Raw genomic sequence first — 26,917 nt, 5'->3', positions numbered from 1 at the left:
AAGTTTAAAAGGCTCATTTATAGCTTCAAGATCTCCAAGGATGTGAGAAAAAGCCCCAATTTTAAGCTTATGCCTCTAGATGTCTCCCTTTAGCTAGGGAGAGTTTGCATGTTTTTAATTGCCCATTGTTTTAGTTTACTTTTAAAATTTTATTTGATTCTGCAAGGCAATAGAAGGGAGATTGTCTTCTTAGACCCAGATTGCACATTAGAAATTAATTTACATAGAATCTATTGGAAGCATAATATCCATATATAGGTGAATAAATTGTGTTGAGTTTAATTTTGAAAAATTGGCTTCTCTGCCTTTTTTTTTCTTTTTTTTTTTTGACGAAGATTAGCCTTGAGCTAACATCTGCTGCAAATCCTCCTCTTTTTGCTGAGAAAGACTGGCCCTGAGTTAACATCCATGCCCATCTTCCTCTTTATATGTGGGACTCCTACCACAGCATGGCTTAACAAGCAGTGCATATGTCCACACCTGGGATTCGAACCAGCGAACCCTGGGCCACTGAAGTGGAACGTGAGAACTTAACCACTGCACCGCCTGGCAGGACCCCTTCTCTGCTTTTTAAATGGGTTATTACATGTTGATCTTCTGACTGCTTATTTATAAAATTGTGTGAGAGTATATGAAAGTTACATATTTTTGTAGTCCTCTAGATTGATGAGGTTTATAAATCTAGAAATAAGCAGGTTGGTAGGGAGAGTAGGAAAGAAAGAATAAACTGATTTAAGTTTGTTTCCTGTTTAACAGTGGGTGGGTCAGGGACCCCTGTGGTGGGTTTTGGGATCCAGCAGAGCCGTGGCCAGTCTTTCTCTGGACATTGGCATCTGCTGTTCATTTCAGCCAATGTTTTACTGGGAAGAGTCCTTGGGGCTCTGTTTTGCCTGCTTTGATGAATCTGGGATAGCTTCAGTTCAGATTTTGCTATTGTGGATGTACAGGAACTGATTATTTTTTTTAGTGATGGAGAAAAAGCTTTGTTGGGAAAGAGGGAATGGTTATACTGGGCAGTAACAGGACTGATACAGTGCTGTAGTCAGCCAGACTTTAGAGGGTTGTTGCTTGATGGTAGAATTTTTGTGCTTTTACCTTATCTTTGAACTTGACAATTTTTGAGGGGTCTGATTTCCATTCTTTTTTTTTTTATTGAGTTCATAATAGTTTACATCATTGTGAAATTTCAGTTGTACATTATTTCTTGTCTGTCACCACATAAGTGCTCCCCTTCACTCCCTGTGCCCACCTTCTACCCACCTTCCCCTGGTAACCACTGAACTGTTCTCTTTGTCCCTGTGTTTATCTTCCACATATGAGTGAAGTCATGTGGTGTTTGTCTTTCTCAGTCTGGCTTATGTCGCATAGCATAATACCCTCTTGGTCCATCCATGTTGTTGCAAATGGGATGATTTTGTCTTTTTTTATGGCTGAGTAGTATTCCATTGTATATATACCACATTTTCTTTATCTAATCATCAATCAGTGGGCAGTTGAATTGTTTCCATATCGTGGCTACTGTGAATAGTGCTGCAATGAACATAGGGGTACACAGGTCACTTTGGATTGTTGATTTCAAGTTGTATGGGTAGATACCCAGTAGTGGGATAGCTGGGTCATATGGTAGTTCTATTTTTAGTTTTTTGAGGAATCTCCATACTGTTTTCCATAGTGGCTGCATCAGTTTGCATTCCCACCAGCAGTGTATGAGGGTCCCCTTTTCTCTACATGCTCTCCAACATTTGTTATTTTTAGTCTTAATGATCATAGCCATTTTAACAGGCGTAAGGTGGTATCTTAGTGTAGTTTTGATTTGCATTTCCCTGATGATTTGTGATGTTGAACATCTTTTCATGCGCTTGTTGGCCATCTGTCTATCTTCTTTGGAAAAATGCCCGTTCATATCTTTTGCCCGTTTTTTGATCAGGCTGTTTGTTGTTCAGTTGTGTGAGTTCTTTATATATTATGGAGATTAACCCCTTATTGGCTATGTGATTTGAAATATTTTCTCCCAATTAGGGGGTTGTCTCTTTGTTTTGATCCTAATTTCTTTTGCCTTTCAGAAGCTCTTTAGTCTGATAAAGTCCCACTTGTTTATTTTTTCATTTGTCTCCCTTGTCTAAGAAGACATGGTGTTCAAAAAGATCCTTTTAAGTTTGATGTCAAAGAGTGTACCACCTGTATTTCTTTCAGAAGTTTTATGATTTCAGGACTTATTTTCAAATCTTTGATCCATTTTGAGTTTATTTTTGTATGTGGCATGAGATAATGGTCTACTTTCATTCTTTTGCAAATGGTTGTCCCGATTTCCCAGTACCATTTATTGAAGAGACTATCTTTTCTCCATTGCATGTTCTCGGCACCTTTGTCGAAGATTAGCTGTCACTAGATGTGCAGTTTTATTTCTAGGCTTTCAGTTCTGTTCCACTGATCTGTGTGTCTGTTCTTGTACTAGTACTGTGCTGTTTTGATTACTATAGCTTTGTAGTACATTTTGAAGTCAGGGATTGTGATGCCTCTAGCTTTGTTCTTTTTTCTAAGGATTTTTTTTAGCAATTCGGGATCTTTGGTTGCCCCATGTGAATTTTAGGATTCTTTGTTCTATTTCCATGAAGAATATCATTGGGATTCTGATTGGGATTGCATTGAATCTGTAGATTGCTTTGCGTAGTATGGACATTTTAACTATGTTTATTCTTCTGATCCATGTGCATGGAATCTCTTTCCATTTCTTAATGTCATCATCTATTTCTTTCAATAATGTCTTATAGTTTTCATTGTATAAGTCCTTCACCTCCTTAAATTTATTCCTAGATATTTTGTTCTTTTTGTTGTGATTGTAAATGGAATTGTATTCTTTTTTTTTTTTTTTTTTAAAGATTTTATTATTTCCTTTTTCTCCCCAAAGCCCCCCGGTACATAGCTGTATATTCTTCGTTTGTGGGTTCTTTTAGTTGTGGCGTGTGGGACGCTGCCTCAATGTGGTCCGATGAGCAGTGCCATGTCCACGCCCAGGATTCGAACCAACGAAACACTGGGCCGCCTGCAGCGGAGTGCACGAACCCAACCACTCGGCCACGGGGCCAGCCCCTGTGGAATTGTATTCTTGAGTTCTCTTTCTATAAGTTCGTTATTAGAGTATAGAGATGCAACTGATTTTTGTAAGTTGATTTTGTACCCTGCAACTTTGCTGTAGTTGCTGATTATTTCTAATAGTTTTCCAGTGGATTCTTTGGGGTTTTCTATATATAAGATCATGACGTCTGCAAACAGCAAGAGTTTCACTTCTTCATTTCCTGTTTGGATTCCTTTTATTCCTTTCTGTTGTCTAATTGCTCTGGCCAAAACCTCCAATACTATGTTGAATAGGAGTGGTGATAGTGAGCACCCTCTGATTTCCATTCTTTTATAGAGTGTTAACTCCTTTTTGTTTTAGCAGGCCTGCAGAGAGAACATTTCTTCCATCATAGCAGTCAGTATTCTTTGTGTATTCTAGGACTTCAGTAAAGAGTTGTCATGAATGAGTGAATGAACAAATTCTAGAATATCCATCAGATTACTTTAGTGCCCTGATCACTATTATATCCTAGAATATTTTGGTTAGACCTGTTGTGGTGTCCTAGGTTGGGATTTTCTTGATACCAAATAAGAATAGTAGAGGTAAAAGTGCTTTTTAAATCAGAAGGTACTTTACAATTATCAGCTAATTTTATTATAATTTGTGAGTCCATTCAGTAAATATCAAAGAGTTATCTTTTATAGATGCTTTGATGCTGTCCAGTTGTCAAACAGTGAAATAACATGTCTTTTGTCATGGAAACTCCAGCTCTTTGACTTTACTTACATGTTTGGCATTATTTGGCATTATTTTGACTATTTTGTAGGAGTCTCCTGCTCCAAGTGCTTCATTAGCTGTGGTAAGCACAGTTTCTTATCTGAAAATTAAAAATGCATTGTGCTGATAGTTTTTGCATCCATCTCTTATGGCTGTTTTCTTATGTATAAGAACATAATAAGCCTGTAGTTACTTCTTGAATGAATGGATAAATGGACCTCAGGTAAAGAAGCAGTGAAATAAATTGCTTTTGAGCATTTATCATGTGTCCTCATAGAACTTTGCTGTCTAATACAGCTGCAGACACGTTAATAGATAATTACAGTCCAATGTATTGTGTGCTACAGTGGAAAGATAGGGAATTGTAGGAGCAAGTCCATCTCATGGTATCAGGAAAGACTTCTTAGAGGTGGTGGTCCCTGAGCTGAGCCTGGAAGCAAGAGTAGGAGTTTACCAAACAGACACTACAGGGGTGCATTTCAGACAAATAGAGCGTCAAGTGTGGGGACTGCTGAAACAAAAAAAATGATTGAATATTGAGTTCTTTTTAAAAAACTTAAAGTAGTTTTACAACATTAGCTGAATTTTAGGTAAAAACTACACAGCATGAGCAAGATAAATTCTCTCCATTGTGATTGTAATAATATAAATATTTACTTTGTCTATTGTTCCTGGTTTTCAAAGGGACCTTTCCATACTTTCTTGGCCAGATAGCATATATTAATGACGCGTGCTAGACCTGAGCTGACTCTTGTGTTTTGAAGTCAGGGGAAAGAAAAGGAGGAGGATTTCACAACAGCTTCTTTTCATTGAATGCCTAATATATACCAGAAATTTTACACATATCGTCTTCTTTGCCTCACAAAACTCTGTAAGATAGGCATTGTTTATCCTTACTCCTAGATGAGGACACTGAGGTGGAGATGGTGAGGGACTTGCCACGTAGTTAAATCAGTGGCAGAAGTGAGATAGGAGCTTAGGGTTGTCTGACTCCAAAGCCTGTGTTTTTTCCCCTGGAAACAACCTTAGCAAAACCCTGGAGTTTAGCTGTTGCGACTTGACAGGAGAATAAGCTTGCAAAATCAGAGTGTGAGTTGGGTGGTAGAAGATCCAATCTATAGAACGCGTGGGAAGCTGCTCCTTTGAAGGTCTGGTGCAGTGTGGCTCTGAGAGTGGTCAGGAGCCCCTGCAGAGCTTCGAAGACAGGGTGGCGTGCACACTGGCAGGCTCTCTTTCACCTGGGAGCACTGCATCAGACACTTGTTGAAGAAAGGAGTGTTTACATGAGGTAAAGAACACTTGGCATTTAGGAACTTTAGAACAGTGTAGACATAAAATCGCAAAGTTGTAGGCAAAGCATCTCTGTGGGGTCACAGATCAAGAGGTGAAATTTAGTGTTGCAAAAAAAAAGTGACTGGTATTGGCGCTGATTTTGCCTCATACCCTTGTAACATTTTGAGTTGTCAGAGGTTGAGGTTGATCAGTATTTTTGTGTGGTGAGTGGAGTGGTGCTCTCTGTTGACAAGTACACAGGCCTGGGGATGGCGTGGGAGGACAGGTATAAGAAACACTCTTCCCTCAAAAATAACAGTGAGTCTGCTCTAGAATGACGCTTTGCAACTTAGGACATGATCCCTGCCTGTTTATGTGTTTTATTAGCATCTGTCAGATCACTGGACGGGAAATTTCAGAAGGTAAAGGCTAATGCCCTCTATTAAAAGGCCCACAGTTTTCTATTCTTGCAGCAGCAGAGAATGAAGCCCCAGTGGTCTTTTGAGGCCTGCTTAGAGTTGACTGCCAGCCAGAACTGTTCTAGAGCCTTCACTCTTTTGCTAATTATTTCTGTTGAACTGTGGTGGCTTTTCCCTTTTGGTGGTGCAAATTTGACATTTGTGAGGACAATTTACTATAATTTAGTTCCTACAGTTCTGTAAAATTATAGGCCTTATAAAATGGTTCGCCTTCATTCAATCTATGGAACAGTAAACATTATCCCTTCTTTCAGCCTCTTCAAAGCTCCCTTTAGCTCATTTGAATGAAGAGAATTGAGGCACTTTCTATAAAGAGGGAGATTGATGAGTCACTCCCTGCAGAATCCCCGCTTCCAGCTTTCTTTCACCTTACATTTTGCGCGAGCTAAATGCTTAGCTTGTCATTCTGACGCGTTTTTTCTGTAGAGTTCAGCTTTGATACTTTCTGAGCAGCAGCATCCAATATCTCCCTGGAAAGCGATAAAAGTTTTTACTCTTTTCTCTTTGAAGGCGGGTTGTCTCATCAAGTAGTGGACTCTGACTAACAGAATTTACTATTTTTGTCCCCTTTTGCCCTTGTTTTTAAGGCTGTTGTCACTTGAACCTTCCCCACTCTTGGCTTATTCCTCAATTTTTGCCCCATCCTTCAGGGAAGTAACAGTCTGTTACGAAATGTTCAAGCTTAGCTGTGAACTTGATCTGTGAGCTCCTAACACAAAAATAATTGAGTTTACCAGCTTAATACTTCTGGTTCCACATCTCAGAGTACGGTGTATCTAGGTAAAAAGATAGTCAGCCTTAACAGGAGGGTGTAGGAAATTGTGGTAGAGACAAGTATTTGCTAGAAACTAAAGAGCTCCCCTGAAAACGCAATATGTGTTTGCAAGGATCAAAGAGAAAGAGACCTCTTCTGTTTATGCTTAACATCTGTAATAGATGATGTAAGAGATGACCCCCTTTCTCTCTGGTCACTGTGGTTTTTCTTTGTAGGTTCAGATTTCCAGAATTTGTTAAGGAAATAGGCAGGTCAAGGTTGACAGCACTGCATCTACACTGGTGGTCAGGAGGGGATTGTGCAAAAAATTATCTTTCTGGGAACTGGACTCCTAAAGGACTCATTTTAGGAAATATGTTGTTAACTCTAAATTAAAATCCAGAGAAGATACGTATTTCTGTTTTGAAAAGAAAACCATCCATTAGTTTTCTGTAACCCAAAAGGTTATTTGTAAAGAATATAAGATATAAATGTCTCTAGTGAACTTGGCCTGGAATAGGACCTCTGTTCCTGAACAGTTCCAATCATTGTATTTAGACAGGAGGGGGTGAGCTTTCCTAAAAGGTGACAAACAGTTGAACTTGAGTCCTTCCTTAGGCTACGCCCCCCCCACCTGAGTCCTCCCCTATATGTTTCTAGCATTATGGGTTTGGTTTCTAATCTTGTTTTGCTGAGCAAGCTGCAAAGATGTCAGGTTTTTCTGACTATTCCTCTGCCTTCTGATTACCCTTTTAAGCAATGCTGATTGCAGGAAATTGCTGTGGTGCAAGGCGGGTGTCACAACACACACTGATTAAAACCCGCATGTGTCATTCACTGCCTGATTGAAGTAATCACACAGAGGGGAAGAGCAGATGAAAAACCTGCCAAATGTGCAGAAGGGGGGCTGTTTCTCATCACTTGGGTTTAAGGATTTTGAATTAAAGAATCAAAACTAGTGTAAGGTTTCTGTTTTCAGTCATTTTGTTTTATTCTGAATCCTCAAAACTTCTGAGCAGGGTTTGGGTCTCTGAACATTGTTTTCCTAAGGAAAACAAATTGTTGTTTTTACCAAACACAAGGTCCCCTATATACCTGACTATGGAATACTGGTTGAACATTATCAAAGGGAAAGATAGTAGAATGTAAATGGGATAAACAGGTGAGAAGAAAATGAGCAATGCCTGAATATCTCAGTCCTACAAGTCTCCCCGACCCCCCTCACTCACTTACTCAGATGTCTGGTTGTCACCTGTGCTTATCACCAATGAGCTATACATTGGAAGTTCCAATAACCCCCTCCTCGGGTTCAATTAGTTTGCTGGTATGGCGCTCAGAACTCAGGGAAACATTCACCTACGTTTACCGTTTATTATAAAGGATGTTATAAAGGATACAAGTGAATAGCCAGATGGAAGAGATGCACAGAGCAAAGTTTGTGGGAGGAGGCCTCAGAGCTCCCATGCTCTCGGGGTGTGCCACTTTCTCCACACCTCTACATCTTCGCCAACCCAAAGCTCTCTGAACCCCATCCTTTTAGGTTTTTGTGGAGGTTTCCAATACATAGGCATGATTGACTAAATCATTGGCCATTGGTGATTGAACTCTATTGCCAGTCCCTCTCCCCTCCCTGGAGGTGGGGGGGTGGGACGGAAAGTTCCAACCCTCCAATCACATGTTTGGTTCTCCTAGCAACCTGTCCCCATCCTTCTGTTACCTAGAGATTTTCCAAAAACCCCATAATTAACATAATAAAAGACACTTTTATCTCTCTCATCACTTAGGATAGTCCAACGGTTTTAGGAGGTCTATACCAGGAAAGGGGGCAAGACCAAATATATATTTCTTACTATAAATCACAATGTTACCACTAGGCTATTTAAGTTATTTGGTTGTTTGAAAAAGTATTAGTCCCATTTGGGCGTGGCAATTTAGCCTAGATATAATAGTCACCATAGAAAATATAGCTACATATTTGAAACTTGCTTTCTCTCTAAATCCATGACCAGTCTCATTCTCTTCCCATCTTGTACTCCTGTGCTTCCCTTGTGTGGCTGAGCATGGAAAGAGAGTGCGCTGGCCGACCCACATTCACTTGAGGCATTGGATCATAAACATTCCTTGAACAAAGAACTTTATGAGTCAAGCACTGTTATAATAGCTTTGGGAGGCATCCACTAATGATTTCTCTTTGTCTCCCTCAGGTACAGAACCCTGGTATTTCTATTTAATTAATGGATTTCTAAATTTTAATGTAGCCTTTGCTTTGGCTCTCCTGGTCTTACCACTGACTTCTCTTATGGAATACCTACTGCAGAGATTTCACGGTGAGTGGCTTAAGGGATGATAGGTTTTTTGGGCGGAAAGAGCAAGTGTATACCAAAAAGTGAGAAAGAATCTACTTATTTTATCCTCCATTTTCTTCCTATGGAAATGGTTGGCTTATTGAATTTTTGATCTGTATTTGTAGATTATTTAAACCTATGTGAAGATCTGGTTAATAATTGCATGTTAAACTGACAGAGGGAGGAGCTTTATATCCCTTCAAGTGAAGAAGTCAGTATAATATACATAACCACCCAGGGAGGCAAAAACATTTATAAAAATCTCAGGAGATAAGCCTATTTCAGTCTTCTGCTTTTTAAGGAAGTGTGTGTTAACATGGTAGATTGCTTAAGATAATCAGTGGCAGAGGCAAACATTCTTTGCAAATTACTTCAACCAAAAATTTGAAAACTGAACTATACAGGGATTCCCCCAAATTTGATACTGAAGTGAGAGAAGCTTTGGACTTCCTAAGAAGCATGATGCTTCTTTTTGTTCCGTTTTGCTTCTGAGTTTGCCTTATTCTAGAAGGTTCAGTTTGTCATTTATTTTGCTTGCTCTTATTCTGTATTGCACAGCCAGTGTTTTCGCAAGTTGTCATGGCTCTGGATGTCTAGAGCCCATAGTTTCTTTTATGGAAGACAGATTTGAGCAGAAATTCATACGAGCTTTGGAAAGAGATTTAATTTCGGACTTTTCAGTCTGATTTGGATGCCCTGTGATCCCTGCATTGCACCCCCCATTCTGCATTTCTACTATTAATGGTTTATAAAGTGTTCACTGTGTTATAATATTAGAATGTGAAAACAGCCTTCAGAATAACTTTTGTTTTGTTTTAACATAACCACAATGCCATTATCCTAACAAAATTAACAATAATTCCTTAATATCATCTAACATGCAGTTGGTATTCAGATTTCCTACATTGTCTGAAAGTGGCTTTTTATAGTTAATCTGTTTAAACAGGATCTAAACAAGGGTCATGTACTGAATTTGGTGTTATGTTTTTTATGCTTTTTAAGAGGTTCCCCCCTCACCTTTTTTCTCATGAAGATTTCTAAAGAAACCAGGTCATTCATCTTGCATAGTGGCCCATATTTGGATTCAGCTGTTTGTTCCCTTGAGGAGTTAGCTTATTCCTCCATTCCTTGTATTTCTTAAGAATCACTTTTTCTTTTTTGAAAAGTAACTGTTTTTCTGACTACAGAAATAATTTGTGCAAGTGGAAAATTTGGAAAAGCTTGTACTGTCAGTATAAAAACAGTATATTAAGCTGTTCTCTACAGTATGAATCTGATTTTGGTTTAAAAATGTGTAATGTACACAAATGTCCACCTAGTAAAAAAGTGAGTGCTGTTTTTTCTTTATACTTTTTGTGTATTTTCTAATAGAAGCAATACTTTCTTATAAGAAAAAACACAGAAAAATGTGAAGAAGCAGGAAAGAAATTATCCATTATCCCATCGTAGTACAACTGTGGTTATGATTTTGTACATTTTATGGAGGACATTTCAAAATTTTAGGCCATATTTTTAAAATGTATTTGTCAGCCTTTAAGATACAGAAGACAGATTGTTTACTTGTAAAAGATAGGTTTATTTTCTTATAATTAAGAAAATTCTAACCTAAGATACTTCCTGGAAATGTATAAATCTGAAGTTACAGCCTAAAATCTCATGATAAAATCTTAAGAATGGAAAGTTCAAAAGATAAGCTTGTTATTACAGTTCAAGAATTTTTATCCCTAAAGAGTTTCTGCAAAAAAACAGATAACTTAGGCATATGCTAAATTAGGCATTGCTAAGGTGGATCTTGATGACAATCCTGATCTTTTCATCTAAACTTGCTCATTGTAGACAGAATGGACACCAGGGGGTGCTGTCTGTCTACCCTTTACTGGTGATTCCTGTGCACTGCTCATTATCACTAATAACTAAACACAGTAGGAGATGCCTTCTCTGTGGGTTGCAGGCTTACCACTCAGTGTTCGTGTACCTAACCACAGGAACTTTGCAGCAGGTGCTTGGGTCTTAGTGTTCATTAGATTCCTTTAATTCTTTCACATGCTTTAAGTACATTTTGTTTCCAGTTTTGAGATTCAGAGTGTATGGGTGTTGCAGAAGAGGAGAGAAAACTTAATCAGTAAATTTTCTTTAGGAGTGTTTTTATATTTACTTTGAAACAAAGTCTTTGTCATTTGTGTCTTCATGAAAACCAGTGATATGTTTGAGAATCCAACTCTTTTTCTTTTCTTTGATCTATATATAGCTTTTTGAACAGACCAATTGGTGTATAAGTAAGAATAATATATTAAACAGAACATAGGGATTACAACCCAAGAATTGAGTTTATGTTATGCTTTTGGTTAGTCTCAGGAACCTTTAGTCTAAGTGGCAGGACTCATTAAGAGAGAATACTTTTTTCCCATTTATCCGGTGTAGAAATTGTTAAGCTCTGTTACCCATTCACCTGACTTTCGTTTGTGTTCTAGCCAAATCTAGCATTGTGCCTCCCTTGAGATGTTGGATTGTTTGGGAGAGCTAAGAAGTATATACTTTTTTCTACTTGACTCCTTTATTGCATCAGAGAAAGTGTGAATACAAGAGTTGAAACATTTTATGGGGTGTCGGAGGGCATATGCCCAAGTTTGAGATCAAGAGAACATTGAAACTAAATATGTTGTTTTGTTCTAATATGGTGAAAGGTGGATATTTTTCTGTGTCTTACAGTTCAGAATTTAGGCTACCCATATTGGCTTACCTTGGCTCCAATGTATATTTGGTTTATAATTTTCTTCATCCAGCCTCACAAAGAGGAGAGATTTCTTTTCCCTGTATATCCACTTATATGTCTGTGTGGCGCTGTGGCCCTTTCTGCACTTCAGGTGAGTTTCAGAGAAATGTATATCTACTTCATTCTATTTCACTTTTTAAGGTGCTCATAAAGCTTCAAGGCAAATTACAGAATGCTTCCACCTAAGATATTTTGTCCATACATTAAACCTAATACAGATCATACTATTAAAGCTTTATGTATTGATTGCTTGGCTGTTGATCGTATGCTTATTTGCTGATTACATATTTACAGTGTTAATTTCTGTGTTAATTTGTCTCTGTTGCTAATAAGAATCCAATTGCTATTAGAGAAGTTTTTTTAAGTCATTGTATGGGCTTACCACAGAATAGTTGCAACACAGCACAGATCTTGGAATGTCTGCTCTTCAACTACAAAATCAGATTAAAACTTGCTCAAGTGTTTGAGATAAAATCAGGCAGTTAGCAATATGGGATACTTTGTAATCCTGGCTTAAAACTTGTGCAGGTCAATTCCCTGTCAGAACTAATCTTGAATTTCTCTGTATTTGTGGTCTCAGAAGCCTCTAGACTCTTTTTTGACCTTTGCTACCGTTTGCAATTGGCAGAAAAGAATAGTTAGGGTGATAGGGTTTTTTCTTAACAAATTTATGGAGATATAATTCACAAACTATACAATTCACTCATTTAAAGTGTACAATTCAGTGGTTTTTAATATATTCACAGATGTGTGTAACCATCACGACAGTCAATTTTAGAACATTTCATCACTCAAGAGCCTCATACCCTTTAGCTGTTGTCATCCCCCTTTCCCTTATCTCCCCAGCCATAAGCAACCGCTAGTCTACTTCCTGTTTCTATAGATTTGCCTATTCTGGGCATTTCATATAAATGGAATCATAAAATACTTGGTCTTTTGTGACTGGCTTCTTTCACTTAGCATAATGTATTTAAGACTCATCCATGTTAGGATGATGGTTTAAAAAAATAATTTTGATTATAAAAGTAATTGAACTTGATTACAGATAATTTTCAGCATTTTTGCCTATCACATATCAAAGTTTATTATGGTTGTAGTCTAAGTGTACATATAACTTTATATCTTTTTTAATATAATTATATCATAACATTCTGTGTTGCCGTATCTATACCCATCATTTTAATAGCAGTATAGTGTTAATTGGATATAATATATAACATTATTATGTAATGTATAATATATTGACTTGGTTATATATAATATAATGATTAAATGTAATTTTTGTTAGAGTTTAGGTTGCTTGCTTATTTTAGTATCATAAATAATGCTAGACAAATGTGTTCGTTTAGGTATTTGGATTGTTTCCTTAAGACAGATTCCCAAAAGTACTAAAGGAGTTCAGACGTATTTATGGCACTTATTGTATATTGCAAAATTGTTTTCCAAAAGTAGTTCTAGTCTAGGAGGGAAAGAAAGAAGGAAAGAAATCTAATGGAAAGGTACTCAAAGACTGTAGAATTTATATATGTGTGTATATATTGTAATAGTATTCATCTAGTTTGTAAAGTAGTTTAGCAGATAATTAATAGCATTTTCCTGATGTTCTATGAGAAGAATTCTTTTTTCTTCTTCTTTGATCATGAGACATTTTGTTGATACTAAAAATTTTGATGAAAACTTGTTGGTAATGAAAGTAAAAATTAATACTTGTTATATCAAAATAGGTTGAGATACTTCATATATCAAAGCAAACTAAAGCATTTTTAAACAATTTTTAACATAAATTTTAAAAACTTAACAATTTTTAACATTTAAACAAAAACGTTTTTGTTTAAATATTTTAAAAAAATTATTAAGACCTTAAGCACTAGAGAAATACCCAAATAATTTTCTCGTGAAGTTAGTGCGGTTTCATTGTTGGCAAGCCCTCTGACTGATCTGACCTACAGACAGTCTCAGCGGAGTTTGCCTTACTCTTAGAATTTGGGGTGGGTGCCTCACTAAGTGTTTGCAATTCTCAGACCCTTGATAGAAACTCTTTTGCTGCTTCCTCCCTCTTGGTGTTACTATGATGTCTTGTGATTATGTGTTTCTTGCAAGGTACGTCTTCTTTTTTCAATGTGGTTTTCTTTCCTTCCAGAAATGTTACCACTTCGTATTTCAGCGATACCGCCTGGAGCACTATACCGTGACGTCAAATTGGCTGGCATTAGGAACACTCTTCCTGTTTGGGCTCCTATCCTTTTCTCGCTCTGTGGCACTGTTCAGAGGTAGATGTACTGAGAATATCTTAACCCATACTTACAAGGCACTTCACCTTGGGTTTTGCTTGATGCGTGATTGTTTAATACAATTCGGCTTCAGCTGGGAGGACGACTTTTCTATGGGGAGAACCTGTGGACTATTTTAATATTATGACTGGGCTGCCACTTCTCTAGCTTAGGATTGAAGAGAAGATTGAGAATTCCTTTTAGAGTGATTAACTATAATTTTTTTTCTCTATTGTTGATTTTGTTTTTCCCTTTAAAGGTTGAGTTAAGGAAGTCTTAAACTTCGGTTGCAAAGGGGACTCAATTCCCCTGATAATATTCTTTCGTATAATCATTATTTGGATCCGGAATATTAAAATATGCTAAAATAACATAAGTTAAAAAGGTGGAAGGGTGTAGAGAAAGGCAAGAAAGCAAATTATTTTTTGGCAAAATAGGGTCTCTACTGTAATCACTTCCTGACCGTAGAGACGTTTTGCACTAGGAGAGCAGCTTCCTGCTGGAGTTGTTGTGGAGCTTCACACTCTTAAATTTCACATGGATTACAGTGGGATGTTAACATGCATTACAATTAAATGTCAGAATCGCATCTTACTCATCTTCGGCTTTCACACACCTTTGTCCCTTCCAGGGTATCATGGGCCCCTTGATTTGTATCCAGAATTTTACCGAATTGCCACGGACCCAACCATCCACACTGTGCCAGAAGGCAGACCTGTGAATGTCTGCGTAGGAAAAGAGTGGTATCGATTTCCCAGCAGCTTCCTTCTGCCCGATAAGTAAGTTGTCCTTTAATTTCCAGAGTTTTAAATCAAGGAGTAAAAACAGTAGTTCCGTGGCAGTATCTTTTTAATTTTTCTTTCATTTTGGATTTTTCACAAAAATTTTAAATAATTTACTATCTCAGAGAACTGTGAGATCTGCACTGTGCATCCATTGCCTGTGTTCAGTAGACTGAATGCTGTGTCTGTTTATGCACCCTTCACTGCCCATAACCACAGAGGTCTGGGTACTTCTGGAAACTCCTTGAGCCCTGGGCTCCCGCTAGTGGTTCTTTCTGAGGATTTATATTTAAATTTCTATAATTATCTGATATTACTCCACTTCTAAAAGTAGTCTAGAAACTCTAGCTGGAAGAGTGTTTTTAGAGAAGCAATGTTTGTCATCCAAGAACAGTGAAAGTTCTCTACGAACCGTGGACAGTGGGGAAAGCTGTGGTTAAGATATCTGTGCCACTTTCCTTTATGCTTTCTGCTGTTGGAGGTGATAGCATAGGTTCTGGAATTCCTTCTGTTTGCTTAATTTGGACAGAGAAGAGTCCTACTTAGGGAAAAGAGAAGTCAGGTTAACGTGAGTCATGTTGCTACATTTGGGGACTGGCTTTAGCAGCTTAACTCGTGGTGGTATCTTATGCTTGATAAAGATCCTGTATCGATCACTTGATTAAATTAAAAATTGTTTTTTAAGTATTAACTTTAGCCTTTGCCTTTTACATCTGAAATAGTTTCATAACTAAAGATACTTTTGAGGATTACTCAGGAACAAGGTACTTCTCCCATAGTATATTCTTACATTTCATTCTTTTCCTACCTGATAAATTTGCTTTAATTTTGATGAGTCTCTCTGATCATGTGGTATTTGGTAATAAACTTTGATGCTTCTCTGGTCGTTTGATGGAATAACCATTTGGTTGCAAATTTCACTGTGAGAGTTAGCGAAATGGGTTGAGAGATCTCTAGTTGAAAATTTCTCAACGGTTTTGGACTGAATTGTGACCTCTGCCTCTATGCTCCCTGGTTGAGGTTTTAGCAGAAATACTTCTTCTCCAAGTGAAATGTTTTCACATGAATTTTTTTGGGGGCTTGTTTATTTCAAGTACATTTAGCAATATGAGCCCCCTGTGTTTTTCTTATTCTCCTTATTTGTGTTTCTGACAGCTGGCAGCTTCAGTTCATTCCATCAGAGTTCAGGGGCCAGTTACCAAAACCTTTTGCAGAGGGACCACTGGCCACCCGGATTGTTCCTATTGACATGAATGACCAGAACCTAGAGGAGCCATCCAGATATGTAAGGGCAACATTCTCCTTTTACTACTTTGAAATGAGTTCTATCCCTAAAATCTGTTGGCATACACATTAGTGTGTTGATGAAATAGACGTTTCCTTTTTTTTTTTGAGGCAACTTTGGTTTATAATATTATACAAATTTGAAGTGTATGTCATTGTATTTCGATTTCTGTGTAGATTACATCATGTTCACCACCCAAAGACTAATTACCGTTTGTCACTGTATACATGTGCCCAGTCACCCCTTTTGAGCCCCCTCTCCCCCCTTCCCCTTTGGTAACTACAATCTAATCTCTATATCTGTATTTGTTTATTGTTGTTGTTGCTTTTATCTTCTATTTATGAGTGAGATCATATGGTATTTGACTTTCTCCCTCCAACGTATTTCGCTTAGCATAATACCCTCAGGGTCCATCCATGTTGTCACAAATGGCCAGATTTCATCGTTTTTTATGGAAGAGCTGTATTCCAATGTATATATATACCACATCTTCTTTATCCCTTTGTCCTTTATGGTCACTTAGGTTGTTTCCAAGTCTTGGCTCTTGTGAATAATGCTGCAGTGAACATAGGGGTGCACGTATCTTTATGCATTCATGTTTTCATGTTCTTTGGATAAATATCCAGCAGTGGAGTAGCTGGATCTTAGGTAGTTGTATTCTTAATTTTTTTTCTTTGTTGCTGGGAAAGATTCTCCCTAAGCTAACATCTGTTGCAAATCTTTTTTTTTTCCTTCCCAAGGCCCCAGTACATAGTTGCATATTCTAGTTGTCACTCCTTCTAGTTCTTCTATGTGAGCCACCACCACAGTATGGCTACTGACAGATAAGTGGTATGGTTCCATGCCCGGGAACCAAACCCAGGCTGCCGAAGTGGAACATGCCAAACTTTAACCACTCAGCCATCAGGGCTGGATCTATTCTTAATTTTTTGAGGAATCTTCATACTGTTTTCCTTAGTCACTGCACCAGTTTGCACTCCCATCAGCAGTGTATGAGAGTTCCATTTTCTCCACATCCTCTCCAACACTTGTTAGTTCTTGTCTTGTTAATGATGCCATTTTGACAGGTATGAGGTGATATCTCATTGTAGTTTTGATTTGCATTTTCCTGATGATTAGTGATATTGAACATCTTTTCATGTGCCCCTTTGCCATCTGTATATCTTCTTTTGAAAAATGTTCAGATCTTTTACCCATTTTTTAATTGGGTTGTTTGTTTTTTTGTTGTTGGGATGTATGAGTTGTTTGTATATTTTGGATATTAACTCCTTGTCAGATATATGGTTTGCAAATATCTTCTCCCAGTTAATAGATTGTCTTTTTGTTTTGTTGATGGTTTCCTATGCTGTGCAGAAGCTTTTTAGTTTGATGTAGTCCCATTTGTTTATTTTTTCTATTGCTTCCTTTGCTGGCCAGACATGGTACTTGAAAATATGCTGCTAAGACCAATATTGAAGAGCATACTGTATATGTTTTCTTCTAGAAGTTTTATGGTTTCAGGTCTTATGTTCAAGTCTTCAATCTACTTTGAGTTAATTTTTGTGTATGATATAAGATAAAGGTCTCCTTTCTTTTGCATGTGGCTATCCAGTTTTCCCAACACCGTTTATTGAAGAGATTTTCTTTTCTCCATTATATGTCCTTGGTTCCCTTGTTGAAAATTAGCTGTCCATAGATGCATGAGTTTTTTTCTGTGCTCTTGATTCTGTTTCATTCATCTGTGTGTCTGTTTTTGTGCCACTACCATGCTGTTTTGATTACTATAGCTTTATAGTATATTTTGAAATCAGGGAGCGTGATACCTCCAGCTTTGTTCTTTTTCCTCAGGAATCCTTTGGCTATTTGGGGTCTTTTGTTGTTCCATATAAATTTTAGGATTCTTTGTTCTATTTCTGTGAAAAATATCTTTGGAACTTTGATAGGGATTGCATTGCATCTATAGATTGCTTTAGGAAGTATGGACATTTTAACTATATTAATTCTTCTAATCCAAGAGCATGGAATATCTTTCTGTTTCTTTGTGTCTTTTTCGATTTCTTTCAACAGTGTCTTACAGGTTCCAGTGTACAGGTCTTTCACTTCTTTGGTTAAATTTATCCTGAAGTATTTTATTCTTTTTGTTTTGATTTTAAGTGGGATTGTAGTCTTCGTTTCTCTTTTTGCCACTTTTTTGTTAGTGTATAGAAATGCAACTGATTTTTGTATGTTGATTTTGTATCCTGCAACTTTACTGTATTAATTTATTATTTCTAAAAGTTTTTTGGTGGATTCTTTAGGGTTTTCTATATATAAAATCCGTCATCTGCAAAAGTGACAGCTTCACTTCTTCCTTTCCAATTTGGATCACTTTTATATCTTTTTCTTGCCTGATTGCTCTGTCTAGGACTTCCAATACTATGTTAAATAAGAGTGGTGAAAGTGGGCACCTTGTCTAGTTCCTGCTCTTAGAGGGATAGTTTTCAGTTGTTCTGCATTGAGTATAATATTAGCTGTGGGTTTGTCATGTTTGGCTTTTATTATGTTAAGGTATTTTCGTTCTATACTCATTTTATTCAGAGTTTTTATCATAAACAGATGCTGTATCTTGTCAGATGCTTTTTCTGCGTCTATTGAGATGATAATGTGATTTTTATTCTTCATTTTGTTAATGTGGTGTGTCACGTTGCTTGATTTGCGGATGTTGAACCATCTCTGCATCCCTGGAATAAATCCCACTTGATCATGGTGTATGATCTTTTTAATATATTGTTGTATTTGATTTGCTATTATTTTCTTGAGGATTTTTGCATTGATGTTCATCAGTGACATTGGCCTGTAATTTTCTTTTTTTTGTATTGTCCTTTTCTGGTTTTGGTATCAGGATAAAGGATAATGTTGGCTTCGTAGAATGAGTTAGGAAGCTTCCCTTCCTCTTCAATTTTTGGGAAGAGTTTGAGAAAGATACGTATTAAGTCTTCTTTGAATGTTTGGTAGAATTCATCAGGGAGGCAGTCTGATCCTGGACTTTTACTTTTTGGGAGGTTTTTGATTACTGTTTCAATTTCCTCAGTGGTGATTGGTCTATTCAAATTCTCTGTATCTTCTTGATTCAGTTTCGGAAGGTTGTATGATTCTAAGAATTTATCTATTTCTTCTAGAGTATCCAATTTGTTGGCATATAGCTTTTTGTAGTATTCTCTTATAATCTTCTGTATTTCTGAAGTGTCCATTGTAATTTCTCCTCATTCATTTCTGATAAAATGGGAATTTCTTGGAAAGTGATTTCTTTACAGTGAAGGATATAACAATGTTTATTGAGAAAAATGAACAGTATCACTTTTATTTGCAGATTACCACCTACTTTATTTTCTATGTAAAATATATAATTCAATGCATTTTCTAAGCTAGCCTGGAAATTTTTTTATGTTGAATTTGAATCATTATTTTGAAACGCATTCTGAAATTCTTATTATTCCTTGGTCCTTGTTATTAAAGTACTTGGTGAGGAACTTTCAAGTTGTCAGTAGACCTTTGGCCTATTAGTATATTCTAGTTTTAGCAAATGAACAGTCAGTGAAGGCTCTTTTCATAGTGAATCCGTAGGGCGATTTCCGTCAGGGCTGTGCTCTTCTGCCCACTCGTCTTTACGCACTCTGAGATCCCATGCAGATTTTATTTCAGTTCCTTTGAAAGGTGACTCTTTCGCCATTTGATACCTAGAAAATCTTTGTGGAAAAGGTGAGAGCAATAAAAATAATGCTTCTGGTTTACAGAGACAGTAAAAGATTATTTTATACACTTACTAGAAAGCACATTTTTTGGCAACCTGTCAAAGAAACATTTAAGAGTTTAAATGTCAAATACATTTCGTTTAGGTTTTCTCATGTCATATACTTAAAATGTGAAATACCAGAACTTGTAGTTCTCTTCTGAAGCAAACCTGTAGTCACATCTCGCCTTTTGTCTCCCAGATTGGGGCTGCTTAGACTTCCATGGAGACCCTCAGGGCTTATGAGTGAGGTTCCTATTGTGTGAGCTTTAGTTATAAGCTATGAAAATGGACATCATAAGATGTGTAATTGTCCTGGCTCCCTGAGGAGGTTGTACTCCACCAAGTGGCTTATATTAGAGCTTCCTTCTGACTTAAGCCTCTGATTCCTGTAACAAATGAAAATACCTCTGGGAAGGGTAAACTGTTATTGGTTGTTTTCATTTTAGCTGCAGATATACTCTTGAGAGCAGGCTTTGATGTTCAGGGGATCACCATGGGGACACTGGATAGTCCAAAGGGTGGGAGAATACACTGTGACAGGGGGAAGGTGTGAGTTCAGAGTGATAGTCTTACAGCTATGTTTTTGAAAGAGATAGCATGGAGAAGTGAAAAAGAACTGGACTTTGGAGTCAAGTGGGCCTGAGTTCAAATCCCATTCTATTTCTTACCTTGGTGACCTTGGGCAAATTAGTTAACTTCTCTGTTTAACTAATTTCAGTTTTCATCTGTAAAATTGGAATAATGATATCTACTTTGAAAGATTATTATGAGATTAGATATTATATTTCCCTGTCATATTTAGCATAGTGTTGGGTACATAGATTTTTCCACAAATATTCTTAATCTGATAATGGTGTATCAGATGGATTAGAATTAAAGGCACCCTTAAGAAGATTTATAATCTGCCCGAATCTGTCTCTCCTTCCTTACTTTTACCATTTTCCAACTTGATTTTCATTTTTCTTAGCCCAGACTCATCATTGCCTTTTCCACCTCAATGGCTTTGCTTACATTGGTGACAGTGCCTGGATTACCTTTGTCTCCCTTCTTACACTATCAAAACTCTTCCTCTCTCAAGCTTTCTCAACTAGTTACATCCTAGTGAGCAGTCCATCTTTAAATGCCTTAAGTATTTATCTGTACAGCTCATTTAGCCATTTAATTTTGTCGTCTTATGTTATTTAATTATTTCTGATATGTATATCATGTCTTTCCCCTTCAGGTTGTGACTGCTCTGAAGAGAATGACTGCCCCTTATTTCTTTGTGTTCACCTAGCATCTAGGATAGTGCTGTATATTTAGTAGTTAGCTTATACATGCTTCCTGAGTGGAGACATGAATATTCCTTATCGTTGGGACAGTGATGTTGAGAGAAAGCTGACTATAAAATCCACAGGGACCTTTACATATTTCTTAGGCTTTGGTCACTGGTTGTCTCTGGTTAGATCATATTTCTATATTTTCTGCGACTGGGCACTGTTAAATTGGGTTAAGTGACTCTATACATATTAGCTTTACCCAAAAGCAAAGATTTTTCAGAATACCTATAGGAATCACCAAAATGCTGGCTGATAAAACCAGGGACAGGGGCTGGCCTTGTGGCCAAGTGGTTAAGTTCATGCACTCCGCTTTGGTGGCCTGGGGTTCGCTGGTTCAGATCCTGGGTGCAGACCTACACACCGCTCATCAGGCCATGCTGTGGTGGCATCTCACATGGAAGAACTAGAAGAACTTATAACTAGGATATACAACTATGTACTGGGGCTTCGAGGAGAGAAAAAAAAAAAAGCAGGGACAAACAAATCAGATGTACCTGCTGAGTGTGTGGTGTCTGTCATTGTGCTTGTCCACCTTCCTTTGGTTGAGAGTTTTCCTGTAGAGTTCTTTGGATTTTTCTCCATGGCCGTGGAAGTGCCCTCCAAATCGAGTCCACTCACCTTGACCCTTTGGAAAGTAGAAGAGACATTTGATAGTTTACTGTGAATTCTACTTGAACTATGATCAGGGATTCATTTCTTTCAATTAACTGTTTAAAAAGTTATTTGTTGTGGCCAGCCAGGTGGTGTAGTGGTTAAGTTCATGCACTTCGCTTTGGAGGCCCAGGGTTCACAGGTTTGGATCCTAGGTGCAGACCTACACACTGCTCATCAAGCCATACTGTGGTGGCATCCTACTTATAAAAAAGAGAGGAAGATTGGCCCAGATGTTAGCTCAGGGACAATCTTCCTCACCAAAAAAAAAAAAAAAAAAAGTTATCCTCTCATGATAAAGGTAGTGTACATTCATTTTATAAAATAATGAAAGCTATTGATAAGAAAAAAAATCATCTATAGTCTCATTACCCAGATATTAAACCACTGTTACCATTTTGGTGGGTTTTTTCTTTCAGTTTTTTCCCTTGCATACACACACACACACACACACACACACACACACACACACGTACATAAATGAAAATTTCAATTATTTTTAAAAATTTAATGTTGTAGTTCTTCAAGAAATGGTGCCAGGATCATGATTCTAATGGCCAAATAACTTTGCCCAACATATAGAAGCACATACGATACTACACTTAGGTTTATTACTTCTGGTATCAGTCCTGGTTTTAAGTCTGGGTTCATTCAAGAAGTAAAAATATTTATGTTCTCTATCTTTCCTGAGCATGCTAAATAGCAGCGTTATTTTTATCTGCCCTTTGGCTCTGAGTGACAGGTTTGAGCCAACCCTTGGCTTCAGTGCTAAGTGGTTCAGTCTGTCTCCTGTTTCTAGTCTGCATGGAAGCTAGGGAACATGCGTGGCTTCCTTTATTTCACTATCTTCCTTTACCTCAGAGTTCATCAAGAATTAGGAGTGTTTTGTAAAGGCTCTGTGGTTTCTACTACACTGTGGGAACTGTATTGCAGAAGTAATATTTTTTGCTGCGTATTCTTTCATTTAGGTATTGAGTAGCTGTTGAACATCCCATTATTGAACAGGTGGCATTTTTACAGTGGTACATGCCAAGAGTTTCTGCCAGAATCAAGGTCTGAATTTAGAAGATACATTCAGTGTCTCCTCTTTATTTCTTGACAAATCCAAATTTTTGTTCACTAGTTGAAGGTGAATGATATTCTTCTGACTCCAAATCTGGTGTCTGATTTGGAAGCTACCTAGTCAGTGAATAGTTTGGAGTGAAAAACATCTGTTCAGGAGGGAGTTTTCATATAAAGACTTTTCTCTAACTTTGACTTCATGCTTAAGCAGACTTGCAGGAAGTTTGTCCATGTGTTATCTTTGAAAAAATAAAACTGTTCATTGTTTAATTTTTCCCAAACAGTAATACAGTCAGCTCTTCTATAACATGATGTAAAATTGCTAAAAATCATTGTGTGGTAAGAACCACAAGGCTTATGGGAAAAATGGAGTTAGGGACACAAATACTCAAAAACTTTGTCAGTGACCTGTAAAAGAAGAGGTTAGAACCTAATGAAAATGGCAGCACAGTTTTACGTATGTTAAATGGCTCAAAGTACATAAATACTACAATAATACGGGAGTTTACCTTGAAAAGACCTGAAGTTTGCATGTGAAAGTGGCACTGGAAGGGTTAGAATGTGTGAAGTAGTGAAAGGGTTATCTGAAATAAGACAAAAAATTACAATACTAAATATGGATGAGTGGAGCTCATCACAGGCAGTGAACTGAAGAAGCTAGGAGATATTTGAGTATGTGCTTGTACACACTTTTTATATTCCTACACTGGTTAGTTTAGCTGAGTACAGTTTTCTGGATTCACCTAGTGTTTTTTTTGTGGATTAAATGACACATAAGCAAACACAAAAATTGAATTATGCTCACATTGTTCCCTAATATCTCAGTTGTGTTGGAACAATTTTGCATTTTTGAAACAAGTGTTATAATAGAATCTGCTAAAAATTTAAGTGAAGGCTGTTCCAAATGCTTCTTTAAAATTAGTTCCATAGTATTCATTGTGTAGGCATTTAGAAAGGAAGTGATGTTTCCATGATCTTCAGTGATTGAATGACCAAAAATTTTTACCTGTGAGTTTACATTTTTACAGTGCAGTAAATTTTTATTTGTGAATTTAAAGATTCAGTTGACAAATATGTATTTAGCAAGTATGGGAGACTATAAAACAATAAGACAGTCTGTGCCTCTGGATGACAACTACTTTTTAAAATTTAAATAGGGTATTTATAAAAGAAGAAATGAAAAGCTAGAAAAATGCTTGAAATCTTTTCCTATCAAATGTTTCTCCTAAGGGCTGGCCTGGTGGCGCAGTGGTTAAGTTCGCACGTTCCGCTTCTCGGTGGCCCAGGGTTCGCTGGTTCAAATCCCAGGTGCGGACATGGCACTGCGTGGCAAAAGCCATGCTGTGGTAGGTGTCCCGAGTATAAAGCAGAGGAAGATGGGCATGGATGTTAGCTCACGGCCAGCCTTCCTCAGCAAAAAGAGGAGGATTGGCAGTAGTTAGCTCAGGGCTAATCTTCCTCAAAAAAAAAAAAAAAGTTTCTCCTAGGCCCCAGTGTTCCTATTTCAAAAACGGGAAATATCATAGGAGAATATTGATGCCTGGCAAAATGATGTAGTGGCAAGAGCACTGGGCTAGGAGTTAGGAGAGCCTGTGATTCTTTTCTGGAATTGAATGAAGTGTATTTTCTTCTTAGATGACTTTGTGAGTTTCCAGGGACCTTGAAATAGCTTTGCATCTCTTTCCAATTTTCTGTAACTACACCTGAAATCCAGTTGCAATTTGAACTTATCCTATTACCTGTTTTCTAATCAAATATTTTATGTTGGCGCATCTTGTTTTGAGTCCTGATTCCTGGGCCGTGGGACGTAATGGCCAGAGATGGAAGTCAACATACTGTTTCTGCCCCAAAGGAAATGAATATCTGTTAGGGGCGCACTGTGCTGTGTCATGCAACCTGAGTGTGATGCTGACGTTTGAGAGTTGAGAAGATGTCACTGCAGACTCCAACTCTGGCAGAATCTGTTATAGCTGATGAAGAAAAGCTGTGAGAATATTAATTATTACCCAGCTCCCTTAGCTCATTCCTCCCCCAACAGAATGCACACCTTTTATTATTGATGTCTTGACCTCTATCTCAGGCCTTTTCTTTTAGAGTGTGTGTTTTTGTTTATATCTGAGGTGGTATTAAATTGTCATGCTTAACATGCATTAATTAATGAGATGTAAACAATGTGATACTGATTATCAATAAATTAGTTTGAATTCTCCCCGCCCCCCTTTTTTCCTTTTGGTTTAGAGGTCCTGATTTGTTCTCCAAAGCTTCTAGTGGGTTGTTAGAAACTGAAAGAAGTCACATTTCTTTCAAATGAGTCTTAAATGCGTGTATTTTACAAAATTTTAAACTAAAGCATATTTTTAGCTTCGACATCTGGTTGATATGTAGCCTGTGACTAATGAAATGAAACACATTTTTGTTTCATGATCATGTGTTAATGTCACCCTACAATTTTGTTATTTTTGACATAAGAAAGAATGATTAAATCTGAAGAAACAAAAAAATGAGCTCTTTGGTTACACTTTAAGGCAGATTTAAATCCAGTCTTTTGATTTTTGAATTGTAGATGATGTGGTAATGGAGTGTGGCATCAGATTTTGCAGTGTGAGATATTGACAAAATTGAGAGAAGAAACTATTCTTTCTGATTCTCTTAGACCTAAGGGGCAGTAGTCACTTGGTGTTACCAGGGATTCAGACTGAGAAATCTCCAACTAAAAATAGCCACAGAAAAACAGTATATATAGCATGATCCAGATTTTGTAAGGAAAAATCTGTATCTGCAGAAGAAAAGGTCTGGGACATATACTAACAGGTTGATGGTGATTTTTGGGGGGTTGTGAGACTACAGATGATTTTTTTAAATGCATTTAAAAAATATTTTTATGATAAATCGTGTTTTACTTTCATCATTAAAAAAATAACCATAATAGGGGCCATAAATATCAAATCTTTAAAACTGCCAAGAAGATCTCTCGTCTGCTTTACAAACATCACTCAGCAAGCTGTCAGTTGACCTTGGGCTTCCTGTCCTTGAGCACAAGAAGAACCTTCAACTCAAAATTGGGACATAGATTTTCTGTTAAGTAATTTTTGCCTTTTTCGCATTTTGGCCTCTTAGTTCAGTCATTTCAATTATTATGTCTAAGACTACTTTTGCTGCTCTTTCTGCAAACTAGATCTAGATTGCTTTAGACAAATAAGACTGTGAAGCAATATGTTAATCTCTTCCAGGCAGGAGAGGAGTTAAAGAGTTAAATGAAAATTTAAATAAAATTAAATAATTTTCCTCTTGTTGGGGTTCATACAGAAAGCCATGTCCATCCAGTAAGTGTCCCAGAGACTACCTGTTGGCAGGGACATTCCCAGCAGTCCTGGATCATTGGCTTAAAAAGACAATGATATATAAATCTTATCATCATGGTAACATTAATCTCTGATCTTTTGGCATCTTTTTCATTCTTAATCATTTTGAATTGTTTCTCATTCGGTTCCTTCCTTGATTCATTCATCCACCCATTTATTTAACTTTTCTTTGTCCCTGACTATGTGCTGAAAATACAAAAGTGACAAAAAGCATAGTCTCCTGTCATTTAAGAAAAGTCCTGTCAAGAAAAAGAGAAAAAAATTATGAGGAAAACAAGGAATTGGGAGAAACAGAAACAATGTAGGAATCAGTGTTCCCTGATAGATTAAAAGAAAAGTTTGGGAACCATAAAACAATGTGCTTTGAAAAGAGAACAATCAGAAAATAGAAGCACCTAGAAATTGAAAATAAGATAATGGAGATTTTAAAAATCAGTAGAATGATTAGAGGATAAAGTTGGAGAAATCTTCCATACTGTAATTATATAAAAGCAAAACAAACAGAGAGAAAATAGGAAAAGGAATAAAGATGAGAGGATCCAGCATCTAGCTATTAGGAAATCCAGAAAGAGAGAACAAATGAAAGGGAGAAGAGGAAATTGCCAACGAAATAATGTGAGAAAATTCCCCAGAACTGAAGAACATCCCTTTTCAGATTGAAGGAGCCCATAAAGTGTACCTCAAATGATGAATGAGAAATGATTTGTAATAAGATGTATCAAGTACCAAAAGAAGTTAAGTGTATATTATTATTTGATAATTGAAAAATCAAAAGCCAGCAGGAGAAAAGCTGGAAGGATTGTGAGCAGTTGGTGCTGGGAAGCGGGATCAGGGAATAAGGAGGGTACTGCTGTTTTTCATAAGCTTCCTGTACTGCGTAAGTTTGGAACTATGCACATATCTTATTTTGATAAACCTAAAGATGAATTTAGAAAAGGACATAAATCTTGCACTCAGAGTCTAGAGGAGAGGCAGTT

General features: G+C 37.2%; 1 protein-coding gene across 4 annotated transcripts in view; it reads left to right on the top strand.

Annotated features, from left to right (window-relative positions):
* ALG9 (ALG9 alpha-1,2-mannosyltransferase) overlaps positions 1-26,917 on the top strand; it is a 93,765-nt gene that overhangs the window by 25,698 nt on the left and 41,150 nt on the right. For all 4 annotated transcript variants that reach the window (XM_023644796.2, XM_070273600.1, XM_014741234.3 and 1 more), the window contains 5 exons: positions 8,545-8,667; positions 11,395-11,549; positions 13,599-13,728; positions 14,360-14,507; positions 15,666-15,795. In XM_023644796.2, the coding sequence (XP_023500564.2) occupies positions 8,545-8,667; positions 11,395-11,549; positions 13,599-13,728; positions 14,360-14,507; positions 15,666-15,795 (686 nt within the window). The remainder of the gene's footprint in view (positions 1-8,544; positions 8,668-11,394; positions 11,550-13,598; positions 13,729-14,359; positions 14,508-15,665; positions 15,796-26,917) is intronic.

This window comes from Equus caballus, chromosome 7 (assembly GCF_041296265.1).
Source record: "Equus caballus isolate H_3958 breed thoroughbred chromosome 7, TB-T2T, whole genome shotgun sequence".
NCBI classification, from domain to species: domain Eukaryota; kingdom Metazoa; phylum Chordata; class Mammalia; order Perissodactyla; family Equidae; genus Equus; species Equus caballus.
The sequence above is the reverse complement of the archived record's forward strand: the minus strand, read 5'-3'. Positions and strand labels throughout refer to the sequence as shown.